General features: G+C 37.3%; 1 protein-coding gene across 1 annotated transcript in view; it reads right to left on the reverse strand.

Annotated features, from left to right (window-relative positions):
- Positions 1–238: 238 nt before the first annotated feature.
- LOC120779661 (sodium- and chloride-dependent GABA transporter 1-like) overlaps positions 239–25,811 on the reverse strand; it is a 97,208-nt gene continuing 71,635 nt past the window's right edge. The window contains exons 3-4 of the mRNA XM_040112016.1: positions 2,904–3,005; positions 239–450 (exon numbers count right to left, since the gene is read on the reverse strand). Coding sequence (XP_039967950.1) covers positions 266–450; positions 2,904–3,005 — 287 coding nt within the window. The 3' untranslated portion in view covers positions 239–265. The remainder of the gene's footprint in view (positions 451–2,903; positions 3,006–25,811) is intronic.

Here is a 25,811-nt window from a genome sequence, read left to right on the forward strand (position 1 = left end):
TGGTTTCACCGTTAATTTCAATAAATATCGGCACAGATCGATTTGAGATTCGATTATTTCAACAAATTGTGACATTGAATGATATCCATGAAGTTGTGATTTAACACCATTAGACTACTTCTTGCTGGTATACATCTAAAAACAGTTCTTTTATATAAAAGCTTGTAGTATTAAGTACAAAAAATAAAAAGCATATACTTACTCCCATGTAGAATACCTTTTAATTAAAGGGTTTATAGCATCAAGTAGAGGCAGAGGAATATACTTACTCCCAGAATTCTTTAACTGGATCTGTCAGTTCTGAAGTGGTGATATTTGCTAAGGTTAAAGAACAAATTTTTTTTACTGTTCCATTAATGGAATCCTCCCAGCAAATTAAATTGTTGCGTTCGTATGGATTGACACAATTTACAGTATTCCAGAAGTTATTACAAGAACGCCAAGGCACATCTATAAACGACAAAGTAAACAAGAGTTAAGCAAAGACGGCAGACAAGCTGTGTTTCAAAAATGGTAAATATTTTGAAAAAGCTGCACGCATATTTTCAATAAAGTTTTTAGTTTTGCTGAAGAAACACGTAAATAAACTCTTATGGATTAAAAAAAAACATTACTTTATTCATAAACTAGAGGACCCGTCCACGCTTTACTGTGGCTGACACATACATAGATAATACTACTACTTTCTTCTGTATGATTTCTATTGTTTAGATTATAACTATTAGTTAATGAGATATAGCATTTTTATGAAGCAACATGTGTTAGTTAACAAGAAAATGGATCATTAAGCAATTAGTGTGTTAATAAAGCCTTGCTTTTTGGGGGAAAATACTGTTGAAATTAGGCTCTGCACCGAGGAAATCAACCGTTGAAAAGAGGTTTGCTAAATTGGAAAGAAGCTAAATGAGCATAATAAAACCGAATTTTTGCGTTGGTGTGTGACAATAGAAACATGGCTCCATCATTTCACACTGGAGTTCGATCGACAGTCAGTCTAGTGGACTGCACTTGATGAACCGGTTCTCAAGCGTGGAAAGACGAAGAAGTCGGCTGGCATTCATCGACTGATTACGTAGCCAGGTATAATCCATTGAATTGCGTTTTTGGTTGCAGTTCTATTCTACTATTCCAAATATTTAGCAATTGTATTATTATACTCTCGCAACATAGTCGCTAAGGAGAGTATTATAGTTTTGTTCACATAACGGTTGTTTGTAAGTCCTAAAACTAAAAGAGTCAGATATAGGGTTATATATACCAAAGTGATCAGGGTGACGAGTAGAGTTGAAATCCGGATGTCTGTCTGTCCGTCCGTCCGTCTGTCCGTGCAAGCTAGATATTAAAGTGAAATTTGGCACAGAAGATCGCATTAGGGAGGGGCATATTTGGACGTAATTTTTTTTGAAAAGTGGATGTGGCCCCGCCCCCTACTAAGTTTTTTGTACATATCTCGGAAACTTCTTTAGCTATGTCAACCAAACTCTATAGAGTCGTTTCCTCCAGGCATTTCCATATACAGTTCAAAAATGGAAGAAATGGGATAATAACCACGCCCACCTCCCATACAAAGGTTATGTTAAAGATCACTAAAAGTGCGTTAACCGACTAACAAAAAACGTCAGAAACACTAAATTTTACGGAAGATATGGCAGAAGGAAGCTGCACCCAGGCTTTTTTTTAAACTGAAAATGGGCGTGGCGTCGCCCACTTATGGACCAAAAACCATATCTCAGGAACTACTAGACCGATTTCAATGAAATTCGGTATGTAATATTTTCTTAACACCCTGATGACATGTACGAAATATGGGTGAAATCGGTTTACAACCACGCCTTCTTCCAATATAACGCTGTTTTGAATTCCATCTGATGCCTTTTCTGAATAATATATACATTAGGAACCAAAGATGATAGCGGAATAAAACTTATGGAACTATATGGAAATGCCTGAAGGACGGCTCTGTAGAGTTTGGTTGACATGGCTAAAGAAGTTTCCGAGATATGTACAAAAAACTTTGTAGGGGGCGGGGCCACGCCCACTTTTCCAAAAAAAATTACGTCCAAATATGCCCCTCCTTAATGTGATCCTCTGTGCCAAATTTTACTTTAATATCTTTATTTATGGCTTAGTTATGACACTTTATAGGTTTTCGGTTTTCGCCATTTTGTGGGCGTGGCAGTAAGCCGATTTTGCCCATCTTCGAACTTAACCTGTGGAGCCAAGAAATACGTGTACTAAGTTTCATCATGATATCTCAATTTTTACTCAAGTTACAGCTTGCACGGGCGGACCGACAGACATCCGGACAGACATCCGGATTTCAACTCTACTCGTCACCCTGATCACTTTGGTATATATAACCCTATATCTGACTCTTTTAGTGTTAGGACTTACAAACAACCGTTATGTGAACAAAACTATAATACTCTCCTTAGCAACTTGTTGCGAGAGTATAAAAATAAACAGATAGACGTATACCGCAGAATTTTTCAGTGTGTACAATACTTAGTACATTGTTTTAATAAATCTCGTAAGGTTCAGCCTGCGTTTGCAATGTAAAAGGAAAAAATGTAATTATTTACGACATCACATTAGAAACGTCAAAAATAAGAGTATTTCTCAACTATTTAATGAATGTTGTTATACATATCCTTCCTATTCAATCACTCTATCTATTAAAAAAAACCGCATCAAAATTCGTTGAAATATTTTGAAAATTTCCATATAACGCCAGTCTGAACGCCTTTTTAGCCTTTACCGTAAATAAATTAACCATGAACAATTAAGTAAGGGCTAAGTTCGGGTGCAACCGAACATTTTATACCCACGCAAATTGATACTATATTTTCTCGAAACTGTTGTTAAACATTTTTAAGAAAGATTATTTTTTTGTAAGTTCTTACCTGTTTTCATAGACATGAAAAAATAAAATACGGCCCATGCCAGAATTACGATGTAGTAAACGTTCATCCAGCAAGACATCACAGCAGCAGCGTAGCCAATGCCTAAAATAATAAAAGCCATTTTTAGTAATGGAGCTAAATTTGCTTTATTAGACATATTTTTGAAGTGAGAACAGAAATTGATAGTAAAATACCAAAATTTAGAAATATGATTGAAATAATATGCGCATCGAAGGGTCTCACACTTAATATAGTTTATCCCGGATTATGCTTCAATTTATTAATAATTGACGAAGTAGTAGTTGTTAAGACTGTTTTACGAACGTAAAAATAGAGCAAATTTGTAACAGCCACATTAGAGATATACCATTGCCAGATCTTCTCGCTTTATTCGGAAAAGCAAGCCTCACTGTAGATATACAAAAAATTTCCTTAAAACGAAAGAGTTGTTTGATGGGACATTTCTACGATCAAACTCACTGCACATGATAACTGAATTTCCCAAAAAAGGTGTCCCAGAATGGACGATGGGTGCTTTCGTGCGCTCAACGTAGTCGCTGACCAGTACAACATTTCATAGTCCATCGCCTCGTTTCAGTGGCTGCCGTCTTGAAGCAAGCCCTTCGCCTCACATGCCTCTCGGGCAGCTATGATTTTGTATTTCTAGTGCCGCTTCGATACTACTTACATATCGGCGCGCACGAAACACCTGGACCTCTTCTTTGGATCGATCGTAGCGTTACTCTCCTGTCTCACGGTGAAAATGGTTTGGTCACTGCCCTTATTTAAGTACTTACTCTACATATAAAGTTGATAGCCTGAACCGTGCTGACAAAACTCCACATTTATGTGAGCGTTAAAAATTTAGCAAAGCAGTGGTGAATATAGGACCACCCACCTATTGTCCACGAACTCGCTTTCCGCTGTGCCTCTCAGAATAATATTAACTTTACGTCCAATTTTCTGGGGCGCCCTTCGACTATGCAATGGGTAAGCATTTTCATTTGGTAGCGTATCTTTGAAAAGCGCGCATGGATTTTTTTTGCGCATTTTCCATCTTTCATGCATGAGGCCATACGTTTCAGTACGCCGCATGGTCCGTGATTAATGCTTTTAGTGATGGTGTCATATAACTTTTTATCTTCGATGGGGTCGGGCAACTCTGCAGAAACAAGTTCGGCAATTTGCTGAGTTTACCTCGACTAATAAATGGACATCCGGCATTCCCCGCTTTCGCCACTTAGTAGTGTGCATAAAATACTGTACATCACCAAACACGAACTTTAGCCACTGTTTTGTACCTTCATACGAAAGACTCGCACCTTTCTGTCGTGTAGACTCGTAGACCGGGCATCAACACCTGATTTTGTTCGAGAAAGGCTTGGTTACATGTCATTGTAATGAATAGAAAATACGTCTTGAGTATACTCATGCAAATAGCAAGGACTATTTTCGTCATAAAAATTTAAATGGAATTTTATGAAAAACTAGTCTTTACCCGCGACTCCGCTCACTCTTTGTTATCAAGGCTATCATTAATCCTGATAACAATATAATGGAGTAGTTAAATTGACAATCTGCATTTTTTATTGACTTCGTAAATCGCCTAAGAAAAAGAAGGTTTTCGCAAATATCTTATCTTTTGAAATATTTAATTCGTAAAACATGTCACAATCTCTGCATAATATTGCATCTTTAAACATATGTACATTTGCCTCTTGTTCTACTGTATAACAGTGAAGGAGTAGAGCAGAAGAAGGAACGACTCACAGCCTATTAACCCTGACAGACGACAGCGCTAATATGCATTAGCGGGCTTAATTTACATTTACTTTCGCATTTGACTCATGTTAATGCAAGTTTGTAATGCACAAGAATTTCGTGCATTTAGCATTTGCCAAATTTGAGGCAACACTGCTCAAAAATGGCCGATTTTTGCTATTTTTTGACAGTAGTCGCTTGAAGTCTGCTTCCTCCTTTGGGTTTACAGCATCAGAGGTAAGCAGTTTTATATTGCTAATTAAATTATGTGCAAGTATATTAACAAAACCAAATTTTAATATTTTTAGATGGCAAAAAATAAAAAACGCACAGTTTGTTATCCATTTTTCCAATATTCTTAACTTTTTCGCACACATTTTCCGCATTACAATCAATTATTGCTTTTAATTTCACTCTATTATCTTTCATCGTAGTTAATAATAAAAGAATTTTGTTTTTAAACTTATATTAATTTTCCTTAAATACAAAAATTTCAATTATTAATTTATTTTATTCGTTTTTATTTCCTTTTTTTTAATAAAAAAACAAATTTCACTATCAGCTGTCTAAATGCACAAGTCTGCCGTCTGTCACCATAAAATTTCAATGTGCATTAATTTTGCTCGTCTTTCAGGGCTATATGTCTAATATGGTAATGTCTTGTTCAACAATCATCGCATGTAATTTCCAAATCGACGACTAAAACCTAGAAAGTAGTATATGAAAATTCTCAAGCTCTTTTGAGAAATAAAATATTATTTGGGATCCGTGATTTCACTAAATTTAAAAGTTAACCAATTGTATGGACCAAAAGTTATAGCGAAAAAAAGGAACGCTTGCGATCACGATTGAAACGTAAAAGCGTAGTCGAAATATTATCGTATATCTTCAGTACTACTAATCAAATTGTGTCATACCATATAGTGTTGGAAAGATGAGATTTTAAGCTTCCATTAAATTCGGAGAAGTTGAAAAAAGTTACAGCTGTTCCAAAATGAGTGATAATAATGAATTAATTCCCTTTAAAAAGGGAAGTATGCCACGTAAGCCACCAATGAAGTTTGTGAAGTTTACGGAGACGATCCTGTACCTGTTCATGTAGCACAACAATGGTTCGCTCTTTCTGTTCTGGAAATTTTGATGTTAAAGATTTACACTGATGAAAGTTTTAGACTGAGGGAATAATGTCTATAGCGAAAAATGGTAAAGAGTGGTCGACCAAAATGTTACTTTTTTGTTCACTGTTGTTCAGTAGAAATTTAAAAAAAAGGTTGAAGTTTGATTAGAAATACGAAAAGACTTTTTCGATAAACCAATATATTTGAATTCTTAATTCCATTTCATATATTACTTAGCTTAAATCTTAAATTAACGGTGTAAAGTAGTTGTAACATATGTATGTATTTACAAAAAAAGGGGTTATACTAACCATTCATTTCATTAACTTATGGTAATAGATTAAGGGTAGATATTATTATTGGGGTTAGTATTTTTTATATAAACCAAAAAAACTATATAACTCAGTTATAATATTTTAATAATTTGAAGTATATTAGAAACATTTTCAATGAAAAATATTAATAAATAATCCTGTGACGGTGAATCTACAGAAGTGCCTTGAAAAAAAGTGGAGCATTATAACTCGTAACCGGATCATCTGAAACAAAAAAACTTGATATGCGTTTTAAAAGTGATGTATTTCTCGAGGTAATCAGAAAGAGTTTTTTCCCTATTTTTTGCATCAATTGGAAGTAAAAAGCGCGATTTTAGCTCAAAAATCGCGGTTAATTTGTTATTAAAAAATAGATAAAAACTCCACCACTTTTTTTCAAGGCGTTTCTGGAGATTTACCGTCACAGGCTTATCTTCTATCTATATAAATAAAAATGAATTGTTGTTCGTTAGTCTGATTAAAACTCGAGAACGGCTGGGCCGATTGAGCTGACTTTGGTTTTAAAATGTTTGTCGTAGTCCAGGGTAGGTCTAAACGGTGAGCAAATAAGGAAAAAATACGAGTAAGATAGAGATAATAACGGGGCATCTCTGCCTGGGCAGACTCCACATTGCTCATTGCTTACTAGATGTAGAATACTACATAGTTTGCCATATATCGTAAGCTAGAAGCTGTCTCTTCAGCAGTTTAACAGCGCAGTTTTCATTTATATGAAAATTTCGAAGAGGCAACATATCCCATTTCCACATATCCCATTTCCACAATGCCGACGGCATTTTAATTTTGGTAATATGAAAATTAGAAGAGCGAGTTAAGACGGTTGTATTATATTATAAAAATAAAGTACATTTTCAAAATAACATTTAATATTTAGTATAATATTGTTAACATATAGAAATATTATGCAAATTGGGTTGGGAAGTCTTAAATTTAATAAACTTATACAAGCATAAATCAAAATATCATTTCTCATTTTAAATTTATTATTTTAATTGGTATATAAAAGTTATGCCACAATTATTATATAGTAGTCCAAAAATATAAATTCTTATTTTTCCCAGAAATACATTTGTAAAAAAAGGATCTGTATCCTTTGTTATTATCTTATTTTTTCCAAAAATACGTTTGTAAACAAAAGGATATTTATCCTTTTTTATGTTCAACACAAAAGATTTAAGGAGTTCAAGAGTTCAAAACGTGCCCTACATCAGCTACCTACCCGACGGCATTTCGCAAATGATAAAATAAATTTTTCAAGAGCTCAAAGCATACGCTACATCATCTCGAACCTACCTAACCTACGCTTTTGCGCAAATGATTATATCATGATAGCAAATGCCCACATACAGATTTGGCAATGGCAATAACAGTTAGTATTCTATAAATTCTATCCTGTCGAGATGCCCTGTAATAAGTGTATCCGAACGTTCCATTGTTTTGTCATCTCATGTAAAAAGCACGTGTATCCGAACGTTACATTGTTTTGTTCCTAAAGTTAGAGACTTTTTGCTATGCTCCTACTTTAACATTCTTGGTTTTGTCATCTCATGTTAAAAAAAAAGAAACATTTAATTGGAGAAATAAGAAAGTAATAAGTAAGTAATAAGTGTATCCGAACGTTCCATTGTTTTGTCATCTCATGTAAAAAGCACGTGTATCCGAACGTTACATTGTTTTGTCCATAGACTTAGAGACTTTTTGCTGCGCTCCTATTTTAAGATCCTTGGTTTTGTCATCTCATGTTAGAAAAAAGAGGCATTTAATTGGAGAAGTATTGAAATACTGCTAAAAGTGATTTTCTTCTCGCTGCTTACAATGCCGAGGAAAAGAAAACGACCTGACATAGGTCGTCGAAGTCGTGTAAATGTGCAACGACCTACTTTACGCTCCAACCGCACTAATGACCAGCGAGATGCTGATAATCATAACAGTCGTACAAGTATGGGAGAATTACGTAAATATGGGAGGAAGAGTAAATAACTATCAAGTGGGTAGGGGGAGAATGGAACGAGTTCGTGCACATCGATCACAACAGCAGCGAGCACGGGATAACGAATTTAATCGGTTCCGCAGACGCAATGCTCCTGTAAACCTCGAACGAGGAGCATTTTCCTACGATCCGGAATTTGATTATAGTGCCGACAAATCTGTGACGATTGGAGAAATGTCAATCATTTGTCAACATTGTAAAGCATTAAAGTACAGTAGTAAACCTGCAGGATTATGATGTGCTGGTGACAATGTACAATTGCCTCAATTGGTTCCACCTGAACCGTTACACTCATTAGTTAATGGGATGGAAAGTGAGTCTAAACACTTCTGGGCTAACATCCAAAAATATAATAATTGCTTCCAAATGACATCGTTTGGTGCAACGCATATAGTACAAGACGGGTTCATGCCTACTTTCAAGGTAGTATACCATAATTGTTTTAGTGAAATTCTAATTTGTAATCCAACCGTCAAGCGAATCATTGTCCAACAACTGCAAACATTTCTTCACGAGAATAATGAATTAGTGAAGATGTTCAAAATGGCACTGGATCGGATGCCATCAGACAGCCATAATATTCTAATAAGAGCCGACAAAACACCTGCTGGAGAGCATGCAAGGACGCTTAATTCACCGACAATAGATGAAGTGGCTATTGTCGTTGTTGGAGAGAATTTGCAATCAAGAGATATTGTACTTCATCGCCGGAACAATGAATTGAAACGTGTACATATATGAAACGCATAGAGCATGTGATGCTTTACAATACCCATTAATTTTCTGGCAGGGAGAAGATGGGTACCATTTTAATATCAAAATGGTTAATCCAACAACAATTAGAATATACAAAATAAAATATTTTATATGTTCAATATATATCGGGTGATTTTTTTGAGGTTAGGATTTTCATGCATTAATATTTGACAGATCACGTGGGATTTCAGACATGGTGTCAAAGAGAAAGATGCTCAGTATGCTTTGACATTTCATCATGAATAGACTTACTAACGAGCAACGCTTGCAAATCATTGAATTTTATTACCAAAATCAGTGTTCGGTTCGAAATGTGTTTCGCGCTTTACGTCCGATTTATGGTCTACATAATCGACCAAGTGAGCAAACAATTAATGATTGTGACCAAGTTTCGCACTCAGTTTACTTTATTGGACATTAAACCAACCACACGAATGCGTACAGTGCGTACAGAAGAGAATATTGCGTCTGTTTCTGAGAGTGTGGCTGAAGACCGTGAAATGTCGATTCGTCGCCGTTCGCAGCAATTGGGTTTGTGTTATTCGACCATGGAAGATTTTACGCAAAGATCTTGGTGTAAACCGTATAAAATACAGCTCGTGCAAGAACTGAAGCCGAACGATCTGCCACAACGTCGAATTTTCAGTGAATGGGCCCTAGAAAAGTTGGCAGAAAATCCGCTTTTTTATCGACAAATTTTGTTCAGCGATGAGGCTCATTTCTGGTTGAATGGCTACGTAAATAAGCAAAATTGCCGCATTTGGGGTGAAGAGCAACCAGAAGCCGTTCAAGAACTGCCCATGCATCCCGAAAAATGCACTGTTTGTGTGGTTTGTACGCTGGTGGAATCATTGGACCGTATTTTTTTCAAAGATGCTGCTGGACGCAACGTTACGGTGAATGGCGATCGCTATCGTTCGATGCTAACAAACTTTTTGTTGCCAAAAATGAAGAACTGAACTTGGTTGACATGTGGTTTCAACAAGATGGCGCTACATGCCACACAGCTCGCGATTCTATGGCCATTTTGAGGGAAAACTTCTGGAGAACAATTCATCTCAAGAAATGGACCCGTAAGTTGGCCACCAAGATCATGCGATTTAACGCCTTTAGACTATTTTTTGTGGGGCTACGTCAAGTCTAAAGTCTACAGAAATAAGCCAGCAACTATTCCAGCTTTGGAAGACAACATTTCCGAAGAAATTCGGGCTATTCCGGCCGAAATGCTCGAAAAAGTTGCCCAAAATTGACTTTCCGAATGGACCACCTAAGACGCAGCCGCGGTCAACATTTAAATGAAATTATCTTCAAAAAAGTAAATGTCATGAACCAATCTAACGTTTCAAATAAAGAACCGATGAGATTTTGCAAATTTTATGCGTTTTTTTTTAAAAAAAAGTTATCAAGCTCTTAAAAAATCACCCGATATATGGATCGATTATTTTAGTTTTATTTTTAATAAAATATTCTCTGTTTTAATACTATAAAGTTGTGTTTCAATAATCATTCTTATTGGCAGGTGGAGCCCGTAAGAGTTAACTTGTGACCTAAGCGCCGTTGTATGTTACCTACTGCGCTTAGGTTTCAAGTTGCTGGTTATAGTAAAAGTTTCGTTTTAAATTCTCCGTTAATATACATATATAGGTCACAATAATTAATTTCAAGTTATAGTGGTTTTTAAATAGGTGAAAAAATGGGGGCGCTAAAAAAATATTTATTCTCAAAGTGGGCGGTGGACAAAATAAGTTTGGGAACCACTGGTCTAAACGGTGAGGAAATAAGGAAAAATTGCGAGTAAGATAGAGTAAGACGACAATTCCATTTTCCCATATAAAAGTTGACCACTTACTTTCTGTCAAACATTTGACGGTATTTGTACTCTCAGTTCCACTCGGATTGAAGAACGCATTAAAACAAGACTTTTCAATCGACAACATAATATCAACTTTGCTCATAACATCGTGCATTTAAATTTCAAAATATAAAAATAATTAATGTGTTGACAGGTGTTATGGGTGCAGAGTAAATGACTATGAAGTGGATAGGCAGAGAATGAAACGAGTTCGTGCACATCAATCACAACAGCAGCGAGCACGGGATAATGAATTTAATCGATTCCGCAGACGCAATGCTCCTGTAAACCTCGAACGAGGAGCATTTTCCTACGATCCGGAAATTGATTATACGTGTTGCCGACAAATCTGTGACGATTGGAGAAATGTCAATCATTTGTCAACATTCTAAAGCATTAAAATACGGTAGTGAACCTGCGGGATTATGTGGTGCTGGTGGCAAAGTACAATTGCCACAATTGGTTCCACCACCTGAACCGTTACACTCATTAGTTAATGGGATGGAAAGTGAGTCTAAACACTTCTTGGCTAACATCCAAAAGTATAATAATTGCTTCCAAATGACATCGTTTGGTGCAACGCATATAGTACAAGACGGCTTCATGCCTACTTTCAAGGTAGTATACCATAATTGTTTTGGTGAAATTCTAATTTGTATTTGAATTGAATAATGAATTAGTGAAGATGTTTAAAATGGTACTGGATCGGATGCCATCAGACAGCCATAATATTGTAATAATAGCCGACAAAACACCTGCTGGAGAGCATGCAAGGAGGTTCAATTCACCGACAATAGATGAGGTGGCTATTGTCGTTGTTGGAGAGAATGTGCAATCAAGAGATATTGTACTTCATCGCCGGAACAATGAATTGAAACGTGTACATATATGAAACGCATAGAGCATGTGATGCTTTACAATACCCATTAATTTTCTGGCAGAGAGAAGATGGGTACCATTTTAATATCAAAATGGTTAATCCAACAACAGGTAATTAGATTATACAAAATAAAATATTTTATATGTTCAATATATAAATGTATTTTTTTATCATATGTACTTCCAGGTGCTGATACACACAAAAAAGTCAGTGCCATGAATTATTATGCATACAGACTCATGATCCGTGAAGGTGAAGTAAATCACATTTTGATGTGTCAACGGCTCTTTCATCAGTATGCAGTGGACATGTACGTCAAAATTGAGACTGAAGGATTGATATACATCCGTCTTAACCAACAGCAGCTTCGATCTGAAGAGTACATTCATCTTCGCGATGCATTCAATGCTGACGGCAATGTAAATAATGTAGGAAGAATGACAATTTTACCGGCCACATACGGAAGCCCGCGCCACATGCACGAGTACGCTCAAGATGCGATGTCTTATGGTCGAAAGTATGGCCGTTCAGACCTATTTATTACATTCAACTGTAACCCACAATGGATTGAAATAAAAAAAGAACTGCTACACAACCAAACACCACTTGATAGGCATGACATCACAGCCAGAGTTTACAAGCAAAAATTAAAATCTTTAATGAATTTCATTACAAAGCATCGTGTGTTTGGCCAAGTACGTTGTTGGATGTACTCTGTTGAGTGGCAAAAGCGTGGTTTGCCACATGCTCATATATTAGTCTGGTTGGTTGACAAAATAAGGCCAGAAGAAATTGATTCCATTATTTCAGCCGAAATTCCTGATGAAACGGTTGACCCAAAATTGCATACGAGTAACTAAACTCATGACACATGGGCCTTGTGGAGTATTCAACAACAGCTCACCCTGTATGATCGACGGCTAGTGCTCCAAATGGTACCCGAGAAACTTGCTTGCTGAAACCATCTCGGTAATCGATGGTTACCCATTGTATCGTCGGCGATCAGTTGAGGACGGTGGACGATCTGTAGATGTCAAGATAAAAGGACACGATTTTCATGTAGACAATCGTTGGATTGTGCCGTTCTCGCCCATATTGTCCAAAACTTTTGAAGCTCACATCAACGTGGAATTTTGTAACTCTGTGAAATCCATAAAGTATATATGTAAGTATGTTAACAAAGGTAGCGACATGGCCATGTTCGCAGTAACAAACACAAATGATGAAGTGTCTCACTATCAGATGGGTCGCTATGTAAGCAGCAATGAGGCTATTTGGCGCATCTTTTCGTTTGCAATTCATGAAAGACATCTCACTGTATTGCATTTGGCAGTTCATTTAGAAAATGGACAACGAGTGTATTTCAACCCAAACAACGCTGTGGATAGAGCGGCACGTCCACCTGTGACCACATTGACAGGTTTCTTCTCAATTTGTGCAACTGATCAATTCGCTCGCACTTTGCTGTATGCTGATATGCCGCGCTCCTACACATGGAACGCATCATCAAAGTCTTTTCAGCGTCGTAAACAAGGAACACCACTTGAAGGATATGAAAATGTATTTGCCACAGATGCTATAGGCCGTATATATACAGTACATCCTAATAACGATGAATGTTATTATCTTAGATTGTTATTGGTGAATGTTCCTGGTCCGACATCTTTTCAACAATTGCGAACAGTTGATGAACATCTGTGTGCGACTTACCGTGAGGCGTGTCAATTATTACGGTTGCTTGAAAACGATTCGCATTGGGATGATACGCTCCAGGATTCCGTGATATCTTCATCGCCGCATCAAATTCGCACACTGTTTGCGATTATAATATCGACATGTTTCCCCTCGAATCCGAATGATTTGTGGATGAAATATAGGGATGACATGTCTGAGGATGTGTTGCATCGCGTGCGTTGTGAAACTTTGAATCCTACATTGGAAATTACGGCAGAGATTTACAATGACACATTGATCATAATAGAAGATATGTGTTTGTTGATGGCAAATAAAGTATTTTCGTGTTTGGGCCTGACAGCACCCAATCGTGCTATGCAAGATGCATTAAACCATGAGTTGCAAAGAGAACTCCAGTACGATACTCAAGGTATGACCGAAGCAGTTCGCACAACTGTTCCGCAATTGAACGAAGAACAAAGGATTGCGAACGATCGTTTAACACAAGCTGTAAACAGTGGATCTGGGGGGATTTACTTTCTTGATTCTCCTGGGGGTACTGGGAAAACGTTCCTAATTTCATTGCTATTAGCAAAGATCCGATCGAAAAATGAGGTAGCCCTAGCGTTGGCTTCATCTGGAATAGCAGCAACTTTATTAGAAGGCGGACGAACTGCACATTCAGCCTTAAAATTACCATTAAACATGCATATCAACGAAACGCCAGTTTGCAACATTGCCAAAAATAGCGCTATGGCGAAGACTCTCCAAGTATGCAAATTGATAATTTGGGACGAATGCACAATGGCCCACAAAAGGTCGCTGGAGGCACTAGATAGGACGTTAAAAGATTTACGAGATAACCAAAACAGTTTTGGTGGAGCCATGATACTGTTGTCAGGTGATTTTCCTCAGACTCTTCCAGTAATTCCTCGATCGACTATTGCTGACGAAATAAACCCATGTCTAAAATCATCAAATTTGTGGCAGCACGTAAAGACACTACAATTAACTACTAACATGCGAGTGTTTTTGCAACAAGATCAAACTGCGACTGTGTTTTCGAAGCAGTTGCTGGATATTGGCAATGGTAAGTTCGCAGTTGACAGCTCGACCGGATTAGTGACTTTTCTCACAGACTTCTGTCGCTTCACAGAACCGAAAGAGGAGCATATTCAGCGTGTTTTTTCAGACATTAAACAACAATATAATAACCACGATTGGCTAAGTGAACGAGCAATATTGGCAGCAAAAAACAAAGATGTCGATGATCTCAATGCTACCATTCAGAATTGCCTTCCAGGAGAGTTGTTTACGTACAAATCAGTTGACACGGCCACAAACCAGGATGACGTAGTCAACTATCCTACAGAATTTTTAAATTCATTGGACTTGCCTGGACCACCACCATATAATTTGAAATTAAAAGTAGGGTCAGTTGACATCATGCTGCGTAATATTAATCAACCTCGACTTTGCAATGGAACGAGATTGGTTGTGAAGAAACTCATGAATAACATCATTGAAGCTAAAATAATCAAAGGAAAATACAAAATACAAGGAAAATACGAATACCTATGATTCCAACGGATTTGCCATTTGATTTTAAGAGGTTGCAATTTCCGCAAGGCCAATCGTTGCAAGTTTGCGGAATAAACTTAGAGTTTCCCTGTTTCGCACATGAACAATTATACGTTGCGTGTCGCGTGTCGGAAAACCAACATCCTTATTTATTTACGCACCGCAAAAAAAACTAAAAATATTGTCTACCAGAAAGCACTATATTAATTAACTGTATATGATCATAACTGTGTTGTATTTAATTTAAGCAAAGATTTGTTTATCATGTTCACAGTCCAGAAACGAGCACATCCAAGAAAATTTTAAATTTTTGTATATGAAGTGTATAAATATAAATAAATCATTTTATATGTATATAATATGTGAATTTGGATCCTTAATGTCAACGTGTATTAGTAACTCTTTATTTCCATCAACTTGGCTCCATCTACTTGGGAACCACTTGGCTCGCCAGGACATATTAATATGGTGGAAGTACTAGGCGACTCGGACAAATCTGATTCGATCAGAACATTATCAATGTTGAGCTGCTGGCTGTCTTCAATAACATCAATATCTACCAGAACATTCTTGATGTTGGGCTTTTGGCTGTCTTCAATAACTTGAATGTCCTGTATGTCTTCGGCCGATAAATTTAATTCACAGAATGTCTCCTCAGATGATGAAGATGGCATTGTAGAAACGTGTTTTGGTTTAGATAGCAGCTTTTGCTTTAATATATTTTTTTGTACTTTTGCCCTGTTCACGCGTATAATTCGTTCTACATTCTTACCACACTTGGTACAAAATCTAAAGGTAACAGCGATTATTTTGTAGCATTCGTCGCATCTTAATAATAATTTAAAACAATCTGGACAGTTATTATTTTTTTTTGCCGTTCCATCCACTTTTTACAAAACGGACAATACATTTTAAGGAGTTGAGGGATATATAGCTTCACTATAACTATATTATAGTTGTTTGAATTCTTTATTTTCTCGATGACAGATGTAGTTCTTCTTCTTTTCCTAACCATGGCCATCGTCAAAAAAAAAAAACGACAGATGTAGTTTGATAGTTATAGTGCAAATATTTGTCAGTATTCACTCAAAAAAAATTGTCTATGGTAAAATGTCACTTGAAATGTTAACGTCTCTTTACTGTGCATCTATACTATAACTCTTTAATATTCCTAAAAATCTAAAAGCAGCAAATTTCAATAAAATTAAAAAAGTATTGTGTCGTGTGTTTGTGACTTACTAAATATGCCTCCAATAATTAGGCGGTGCGAAGTTCGCCGGGTCAGCTAGTTTATTAATATTTTTCATTGAAGAATTTTTCCAATATACTTCAAAAGTTGTACAAAAACATGTCATTAAATTTAATAAAATTATATTACTCATGTCGCCGCAAAAAAAAAACAGATATATCTTTTTTTTGCCCTCAAAACCGAACATTTTATACTCTTGCAACTTGCAAGAATCAACTCCAGGGAAATACCTTAAGATGTAGAACGTCAATCAGAGGATCGTAATCGGAGCAATTTTATATAAACATACACTATATGATTATACCTCATACACTGGCGACAAATTCGGAATAATCATTATACGCAGTATATGGGAGTTAGAGTAATATCGATTTTATGTAGTAACTATTACTGTGCCACATATTAAAAAAAATGTTCTTTCAGTTTCATTAAGGTAAGTAACTCACATACAATCACCAATCATATTGAGCATAGTCAGCCGGATGTTCGAAAATCTGGGAAACAGTTATATGGGATGAAGGTGAACTGATATGTTAGCTATAAACTCTGGGGTTCAGATATTCGGTACCTAGGGGCTTGAACAGTTTTGTTTTGATTTGAACAATTTTTGGTCATAAGGTGGCATACTTTAAAGGAATTACTAGTACAAAGTTCTAGTCCGTTATAACACTTGCTTTCAGATTTGTGTGTTGGAAAGTGTAAGAATCCTATGGAATTAAAATTGTGTTGTATGGGAAGTAGGCGTGGTTGTAGTCTGATTTCGCCCATTTTTATAGATGAATATTAGAGGAATGCGTTGTTCTAAATTTTGTCGAAATCGGTGGTATCGGGTTCAGGGATATGTGATTAAACCAAAAAGGGGGCGGGCCACGCCCATCGTCCAATTTTCAAACCGACTCCCATAAAGACCTCTCATATCATCTCGGAGTTGAAATTTAATGTCTCTGACGTATTTAGTTTTTGATTTATTGCGCTTTTAGTAGTTTTTAACAGTGCCGTTATATGGAGAGTGAGCGGCGGAGTTATCCTCCGATTTCATCTATTTTCACACTGTCGTTAGAAGTTCTTAAAAGAATTGTAGTAATTTTCAAACTGTCGTTAAAAGTTCTTATAAGATTTGTATTCGGTAAATTTGCTTGTTTGTTGTTGCTTAAGTGGTTTAGGAGATATGTACATTTAACATATTAGAAGGCGGAAAAACGTCCATTTTTTTTAAATTTTGCCGATAGGTGCCACTTGCTTCTGCGATCCTCTGTACCAAATTACAGCCTTATATCTTAATTTAGTGCTTAATTATGGCACTTTATATGTTTTCGGTTAATGGCGATTTCTGGACGTGGCATCTACGAACTCGAAATTTTTTTTTGTACTAAGGACAGCTTGCACGGACGGACGGACGGGCAGACAACCAGTCAACCGGATTCCAACCTTTCTCGTCATTCTGTTCATATTCTATATATAAATATAACCCTATATATATCTCGCTTAGGTGATAGGTACAACCGTTATGTGAACAAAACTACTTATAAATGTGGATAGTATGCTATCGCCTGAATCGGATTCAGACTGAACCTTTCGATCAGTATATAATAAATTTTAGTAATGTGAAGTGATATTTAACATTTTGTTTTATATATGTAGTTTAGAGTATGGAGTCATGTGTAGAAGTTCACGCTCAAACATCTCACGACTTCCGTTCCTGGACCAAGTATCCTCTGGGTGGCCTAAGAACATCCGTTCGAAGGCGAGCTAAAGTGAGAAGGCGAAACATCCCCTACATAGAGTTGTGCGCTGGGTTTGAGACCCGCCACGTAAAAAAAACACCCCAATGAAAAGACGCAACAAGCCTCGGATGAGTGACCCCCCTTAATGAGGACCCTGGCAAACGCACTACAGATAACGATTGAATGGCTTTCACCTGCAATATCAGGTCCCTTAATCGGGAAGGTGCCGATGCCCATCTGATTGATGTCCTCGTTAGAGTAAATGCTGACATCACCGCCGTCTAAGAAATGCACGTGCTGGATACGATAGATACCGAGAGTTGAAGAAGGAAGCAAGACGCATTTGCAGACAGAAAAAGGGAGAAGCAGAATGGCGTGACTATGAAGAGCTTGACGAACTGGCCGACAGGGGTAATGCTCGAAAATTTTACGAAAAAATGCACGACTAACAGAAGCTTTTAAGGCCTGAGCATAGTCTTGTAGAACCCAAGGTGGTGATCTAGTAACCGATGCCCCCAGTATACTAAAATTATGTAGGGAACACTTCTCCAGCCTGCTGAATGGCAGTGAAAGCATAACGCCAGGAGAGGGCGAAACCGGTTCCCGACGACGACGATGAAGAGGACATTGCATTGCCCGACCATGAAGATGTTCGAACAGCAATCGCTCGTCTGAAGAACAACAAAGCAGCGGGAACCGATGGATTGACAGCTGAGCTATTCAAACACGGCGGCGAAGAAATGATAAGGAGCATGCATCCGTTTCTTTGTAAATTATGATCGGACAAAAGCATGCCCAACGATTGGAATTTGAGTGTGCTCCGCCCAATCCATTAAAAGAGAGAGTTTTCGTTTTGGATTTGCTCATTCTTCCGGCCTGCATCAGCGACCTCTTCCCTGCCCTCTAAAAGGGCCTCCGAAACACACCACTTCTTGCTAACGCAATATCTGGGTAAGCCTGCTTGATCATATCAAACGTCTCTGTCGCAGATTTACCGAGTTTCACACAGAATTTAATCGCGTACCTCTTCTCTAACGAACGCTGCATTTTCGGCTCGCACCAATCCAGAAACACGTGGCGCGAAAGTATTTGTCCTGTCTCTCCAGGTGCACGGAGACAACTGAACTGGCTCGTTCGTTAGCTAGGAGTGCCTTCTACCGAATGTAGTCGGTGCGCGAGTTAAGGAATGTATTTTTTATATCAGTAACAAACACCAAAACAACCTTTTGTTATGGTAAAAATTAACTGGGGGCTCAACCGGGATGACGAATTTATTTGTTATCCAAAAAGTCAGATTTTATTCCGAAAGGAATAAATCAAAAAACTACACAAGAAGTAGGACTTCCAGCACTAAATGCCTGAAAAAAGTGCAGAAACAAATGGCAATTGATGTAAGTATAAGTCCTGTAACAGCGGACAATACTTCCAGAATGAATCAAAAGCAGATCCCGAAAAAACGGAAAGACCCTGAAAAAGCGGACAACGTTGAATCCTGAAAAATCCTGAAACATTGGACAGTTAATTATCAGTTTGGAAAAAGCAAAGATGGTCCAACTCCAAGCACAAGTAACTGCATTGATGGTAATTATACACAAGCAACAAGAGGAATTTACACAAATTTATCCTCAATCGAAAAGTGAAAATTTTCACAAGCAACACCAATTGCCCAAAAAAAAGGCACCGAAAACAAGGCAAGCCAAAAAAGAAAAATTATTGTTGAATTCGAGAAAATTAACGCTAATTCAAAACGAACTAAAAGAAGATATCATTTGAAACACGAAAAAGTAATTAAGTATATAATATAGAAAAGTATTAATTGTAAACAGAAAAAATTAATCAAACACATACGAAAATTCCAAACAAGGCACCGAAAACAAGGCAAGCCAAAAAAGGAAAATTATTGTTGAATTCTGTAAAAGAAAAGAAAGCATCATAAGAAACATGCAAAAATAATTATTTACTATATAATATAATATAAAAAGGTATACAAATAAAATAATTAATTATTATAAGCCGACTTCAAGCTTAGATGTTTTGAAATGAGGACATTTCATTTCAACAGAGGGGAGGGTTAAGAAATGTATTCTTTACATCAGTAACAAACACCAAAACAACCTTTTGTTTCAGTAAACAGAATGCAGAAACAACCTTGAGTTGAAACAATTGAAATGCACTATCACTACAACAAACAAGCCTAAACAAACAAGTATCAAAACAATATTGATTTTGAATACCACAAAAACCTTATCTTAAAACAAAGCAATTGTATCTAAGCAAGCAACAACAAACCTAAACAAATAATATAATCTGTATCTTAACAAACTATCATCTACTAATAAGTAAACATATTAGTTAGTATAAATAGAAGTAAGAACCATCTAATAAGTTAGTCTTAGGAGTATAAATAAAGAGTACACATTTCGGTGCAGCTCAAAATATATTCTTTTCATTTTTACTTATGGTAAAAATTAACTCGCGCACGCTCTGAAGTACAGTCAGAAGAAAATCAGTCCTTTTACTCTCCGGAGAAAAGCTGCATAATATTTCTATACTTGCTGACAGAGATCCTTAAATGCATTCTAATTTTTTCCTATCACCGGACAGAATATCATTTACACCCCAAATATTATTCTGGGGTTAAGAAAAACAATACCTTGTAATGATTTGTATGAAATTAATATAATGGTAGAGTTAGTTGCAATACGGTACTCCATTCGACTAGCACGCCGTTTAACATTTAGTTGGCCAAGCTCAGAAGAACTTAGAATTTCGAATCTATTTTTCAATATTATCATTCATATGCGTATTTTATTAACAAACAAGGAAAATTGTAAATTTCAAGGGAATCGCAGTTTACAAAAAGGATATGGTACTTAGAAGTACCGTCGGTTTTGGGGGGCTTAAAAATGTTCAATTATTAATACCATGATATTCGGCGAAACATTTCTTATTTTCATAGTTTGATTTAGACGAACGTTATTTCCAAAAGCCCCCAAAACAATCTATGCCACCACGTTTTAGATCGCCTGCCCATCCCGTAGGCCTATTGCAGTTGATCTGCATGGTCTACTCCGCCAATAAATGAGTTTTAATCTCTAACAGCAGTTGGATATTGAAAATCCTGGCCTTCGATTTCTTCTTTTGACTGTAGTTTGCTCAGTGCCATGATAATTTGACCAAAATATAGGTTTATTATCAATCCGTTTATAAACAATTACTCTATTCGTTTTTGATCGTGAATCAAACTCGCCTCTTTTCATTTGCTTCTTTGGCTTCATGTTTGAAGGAAGTCCTTTCGTTTGCCTCTAATTGTTCCACATGCAAACACTTTCGGAGTTGGGGGAATTCTAGGAGTCCAACGGAGTTAAAATATAGTAGTTATCAACTCAACCCCACTCACTGAGGGACAAAACCACTCTCTTACTGAGACCAAATCCATTGTTTCATGCAGTTTCTGCCCCTGAAAATAATCATAAATTCGTCAACTTGGTTCCGGGATGTACATGCTGAAAGCGTTTATTCAGAGCGTCAATCATAGGACCTATTTTTAATAGCCGACATCTATGAACGAGTCGGCATTTTCGGCCGTTTTAATATCATAACTAAAAATTTGAAAGTTCTTTTCGGCAATTCCACTAAGAGTTGCCAAGTACCCGGAAATTTGTTGTCAAAACTTATTGAATATTTTTAAGATTTTCATCAAAATATATTATTGCACATTAATTTTTACGTCATATCCATTGCGAATTCACTAGCCGGAATTTATGAAAATTCTAACTTCAGGAAACCGCAATAAATATGTAGCTCTATAATTGCGGAAGCAAGCTTAAAAAGACACCTTTTCGTAATTTCCACGAGGATTATTAAAACACTACAATGTTCGAATAACAGTGGTTGAATATATTTTTTTTTTTAAGTTCGAAGAATGAATTTACTATCGATCGTCATTCTTTCAAAAGTCGGTTATCTCCTAATTTTTTTTTTATATGTGCAATATTTATATTCACATGAAACTCGTTCTGTTTAAATTGACGAAGGAGATTATGATTAGTTTATCATATCGTATCATATAGGTATACAGCAATGTTAAAAATTCAAATCAGCGAGTGAATCGGCGTTCAAATGAACGAGTGTTCGAATAAACAAACTTCTCCGTAATACCTTATCAGAAATGAAGATATCCTTTTTTTATATACTTATATTTATAAACATATACATTAAATCGGCAAATTCTTGAAATGAGTCGGCATTTCAAAGGGACTCACCCCCCCATGATCCGGATCCTCGCGACGCCCCTGCTCATATTATTCAACAAAATTCTACATAATATATTGTGACAAAAAATCGCTGGGAAAATGTAAATACATTTTTTGGGTAAATGATGTTTCAAAAAATTGTATTTTTTAAGTTGGCAGAACTGGGGTCGAATCCTTACATCCGTGCACGGATCGGCAAACATAGGAAAGAATATTCAGTGATACTTTTTCGTATACGGTGATTAGCATTATGACATAGGATAGCAAACGAATCGTAATTTTTTTTCAATTCGCAATAGTTTTAAGGTCAACATTGCTTTGGATCGTATTTTTAGATTACAATATATGTGGAATAGTCAAAACTGTTGTAAATTACTAATAAATTAACAAATGCTAATTAAATATCTAAATGGATCCGAGTTTTTTTATTTGAGCTCTAGTGAAAGTGATGGACATGAAAAAATAGTGCGGAGGTGGCTAAGAGATCGTAGCAATCCTTTGACACTTTGGAATACAGCGTAGGAATGAAAAAAAACAAATTATGAAACATCATTAACAAAATTTTATTTGTAGATATATCGTTGACCGAAGCATTGGAATCTTAAAAAGACGGTACAGAAGAGAGGAAGGTATCATCCATCGTCGACGAAATTGAGAAAAGACCTCTTGAACTCCTAGCAGGAGCTACCTGTAAAGGAGTTTATTACGCTCCTTAACTGTGAGCATACGCGTTTCACTATGTAGGTGTTCAATGTTCACACGTGCGGGATAGTTACCGAAGAAGTTGAAGAAGGAAGCGAGATGCATTTGCAGACCGAAAAAGAGAGAAGCAGAATTCAGGACTATGAAGAGCCTCACAAGCTGGAGGACGGGAATAATGCACGGAAATTCTACGAAAAGATGCGGCGGCTAACAAAAGGTTTCACGACCGGAGCATACTCTTGTAGAACCTCCAAAGGTGATCTAGTTACTGATGCCCAGATCACACTAAATTTTGGTGGGAATACTTCTAAAGCCTGCTGAATGGCATTGAAAGTATAACGCCAGGAGAAGGCCAACCCGATCATGAAGAAGTTCGAATAGCAATTACCCGTCTAAAGAACAATAAACCAGTGGGGGCTGATAGACTGCCGGCCGAGCTATTTAAAAACGGCGACGATGAACTGTTAACGAGCATGCATCAGCTTCTTTGTAAAATCTGGTCGGAGGAAAGCATGCCCAACGATTGGAATTTAAGTGCGCTCTGCCCAATCCACAAAAAAGGAGACCCCGCAACCTGCGCCAACTATTGTGGGATTAGCCTCCTAAACATCGTATATCAGGTTCTATTGAGCGTATTGTTCGAAAGCGTAAAGCCCACCGTCAACAAACTGATTAGACCTTATCAGTGTGAGTTCAGACCTGGAAAATCAACAACTGACCCGATATTTACCATGCGCCAAATCTTGGAAAAGACCCGTGAAAAGAGAATCAACACTCAACACCTCTTTTTCGATTTCAGAGCTGCCATTGACAGCACGAAAAGGAGCTGCCGCGATGTCTGAATATGACGAAGGACCTCTCCGAGCCGTTCGATACCAAACAATCTTCTTCAATCTGCTGCAGGAGAAAATAGTTCCAGCTGCAGAAATAAACCGAGAAGGTTCAATCTTCTACAAGAGTGTACAGTTGCCAGCGTATGCTGCGCCGCTGGTTCCGCTTTCTCCAGAATAGATAAGGCAGGAATGAACGAGGGCAAGACGAAATATCTCCCGTCTTGTGACTTGGCTGTCACTTCACTGTTGACAGTCATAACTTTGAAGTTGTAGATAATTTCGTCTATCTTGGAACCATCAATAGTGGCCACAAAAATATCATCGAAATCCAACGCTGTATAACTCTTGCCAACAGGCGCTACTTTGGACTGAGTGGGCAATTGATAAGTAAAATCCTCTCCCGACAAACAAAAACTAAACTCTATAAGTCACTGCTAAATGTTGCAGATGAATGGACGATGACAACATCTGATAAGTCGACGCTACGAATTTTCGAGAAAAAAGTTCTTCGAAAATTTTGTTTCAGCAGCTGCACGGTCTTATAAAAGATTGTACCTGCTCGATTAAGTTCTGCAGCTCGAATTAGTTTCTCCTGCAGCAAATTGAAGAAGTTGAATGATAGGGAGTCGTCATGTCTGAAACCCTGAAGGAGCGTCCGTATTGCTCAACGTCAGTTCACACAGCCGTAGTAGTTCTAATAGGTGCGCTCGAAGCGCTCATAGAAGGCATCTTTGTTCACATCGTCCTTTTCTTCCGTCGGAGCGTGGGCGCAAATCAGCGATATGCTGAAGAACTTCACTTTGATACGGATATTTATCCACCGGTGAATGACAGTACTCGGCGATGGAGTCTTTCTCCCGCCACGAATCCCATACCGAACTTTCGCCTCAGCCTCTGTGGTAAATGACACAAAGACCTACTTTCATCAGTCTTTGTCCCGTCCATCGCATTTCTTGGACATCCGTGATGTCAGCCTTCACTCTTACGAGGAGATCAAACAGATGGGCAGCGAAACCTTTCCAGTTAAGGGGCCGGACATTCCAGGTGCAAACCCTTAAATCTTTGTCCTTAGTGTGTTTGCCAAAACCGTTATCAAAAGCAGGTTCTCACATCCGATGTTGTTTGTACTTTTTCATTGGAGGCGTCTTTTACGTGGCGGTTGCCAAACTCAGCGCGCAACCCTGTGGAAGGGATGGTTCTCTTTCTCACTTTAGCTCGCCTTCAAACGGATATTCTTTGGCTACCCAGAGAATACTTGGTCAAGGATCAATTTCATCCGCTTTTGGAATGTCTACGTCATGTTTAAGGATCTTCTCAATGTGACGATTTAGGAACTTAACTTCGACTTGATAGCTTTAATTTTACCGACAGGCAAAAATATTCGTACTGCAGAAAATATTTGAATGAATCATTTAAGCGTGGTTTTCTTCTTGTCGTTCAAGGTGTACGAACGTGTTTTTTAATTCACTCCGGGTATTCAGATTATGCAAAAATTAACCAATCAATAATAGAAACATAAAAGCAAACAATCAAATAAAAATCAGTGCTCACAAATTATTAATAATAAACATAAACAAATAATGCATGAAATAATCATTAACGTAGGCATTCCTTAAAAGCTTTGTCGAGGCAACATAAATAACGGCTGTCAAAAAAAATGTAAGGGCGATGATGACTCATCGCAGCAATCAGCTGAAATGCAAATTAAGCAAGCGCAGTCAGCAGAAGCAGCAGTAAACAACAATCGGGCAACAACAAATGCGCCGAGAGCAACCATTATGCAGGTACTAGCAAGCACCCAGACAGCGAAGGAAAATAAAATGCAAGGAGAGAATGTACCAAACAAAAATGTAAAGAGAAGAACATTTAGGTAGTGATCAATACCAGTCTGAACAGATGGTCCTTTTTCGAGTCCAATTAAATCAGCGATCAATACCAAAAAAATTTCAACCAAGCACGCCAAATGGTTAATTCCCAGAAATTCTTTATGGCAACAGATTTGCCTGGCTGACAAGGAACCTAACGTTGATGCAAAGGGTATCACCACAGACGTGAATGCCAAACCCGCTCATATCTATTAGTATTAAATGAATAGTAAATATACTCTTCGCATTGTCTGTATGGTGTGTGGGGATATAGTTTTAGTGTAAGCTGCGGTGTTAAAAATACAAAAAACCGAGCTTCCTTGCTTAGTTCT

This window comes from Bactrocera tryoni, unplaced genomic scaffold (assembly GCF_016617805.1).
Source record: "Bactrocera tryoni isolate S06 unplaced genomic scaffold, CSIRO_BtryS06_freeze2 scaffold_11, whole genome shotgun sequence".
In the NCBI taxonomy this organism is placed as follows: domain Eukaryota; kingdom Metazoa; phylum Arthropoda; class Insecta; order Diptera; family Tephritidae; genus Bactrocera; species Bactrocera tryoni.